Source organism: Mastomys coucha, unplaced genomic scaffold (genome assembly GCF_008632895.1).
Source record: "Mastomys coucha isolate ucsf_1 unplaced genomic scaffold, UCSF_Mcou_1 pScaffold5, whole genome shotgun sequence".
Classification (NCBI taxonomy): Eukaryota; Metazoa; Chordata; class Mammalia; order Rodentia; family Muridae; genus Mastomys; species Mastomys coucha.
The window spans coordinates 53,333,676-53,334,255 of NW_022196911.1; the positions used below are offsets into that span (position 1 = coordinate 53,333,676).

Consider the following 580-nt stretch of genomic DNA (forward strand, 5'->3'; position numbering starts at 1 on the left):
GGGGAGCATGCTTCTGGAAGTTGCAGTTCATACAGATGACCTTGGCAAACCTATCGCTTTCATCGAGTTCACTGTTATCCTCAAAATGCAGGTAGGAGATCAGCTCAAACCTGTCCCTTCTGATAGCATCAGCCACAAGGCGATGTCAGGAGTTGTCTCCCAAAACATCCACGTCCCTGGGTAGGATATGTATCCACTTAAAATCAAGATGCCCGAAACATACTTCAGTTCTTGGGTTGTGAGATCTAGGGTGATATTTTTCTGCTGAGTCCACGTTTATCCTTTGTACTGCAAAATAAACAGTAGTAATGCTAAATTTAAAAATAAACCGACAACTTTCCCATTTAGCAGACAAAATTCACAAGTAGAAGTTATTTGCTGCAAATATAAAGATTTGTATTTTGGCCTTATAAAGAATCTAGAACATGCAGGAGGAAAAAAAAAATCCCAGCGACTATCAAGAATCCCCACGACCACCCCCCACCACCCTCACTACCACCATCACCACCACCAGCACCCCTCCACTCCTACCATCATCACCACCCCCACCCCTACCCCACCTCACCACTCCCATCACCAC

General features: G+C 44.8%; 1 protein-coding gene across 1 annotated transcript in view; it reads right to left on the minus strand.

Moving 5' to 3' along the window:
* Pgbd2 (piggyBac transposable element derived 2) overlaps positions 1-276 on the minus strand; it is a 1,389-nt gene extending 1,113 nt beyond the window's left edge. Inside the window, 2 exon segments of the mRNA XM_031352875.1 lie at positions 51-147; positions 150-276. Coding sequence (XP_031208735.1) covers positions 51-147; positions 150-168 — 116 coding nt within the window. The 5' untranslated portion in view covers positions 169-276.
* Positions 277-580: the final 304 nt, after the last annotated feature.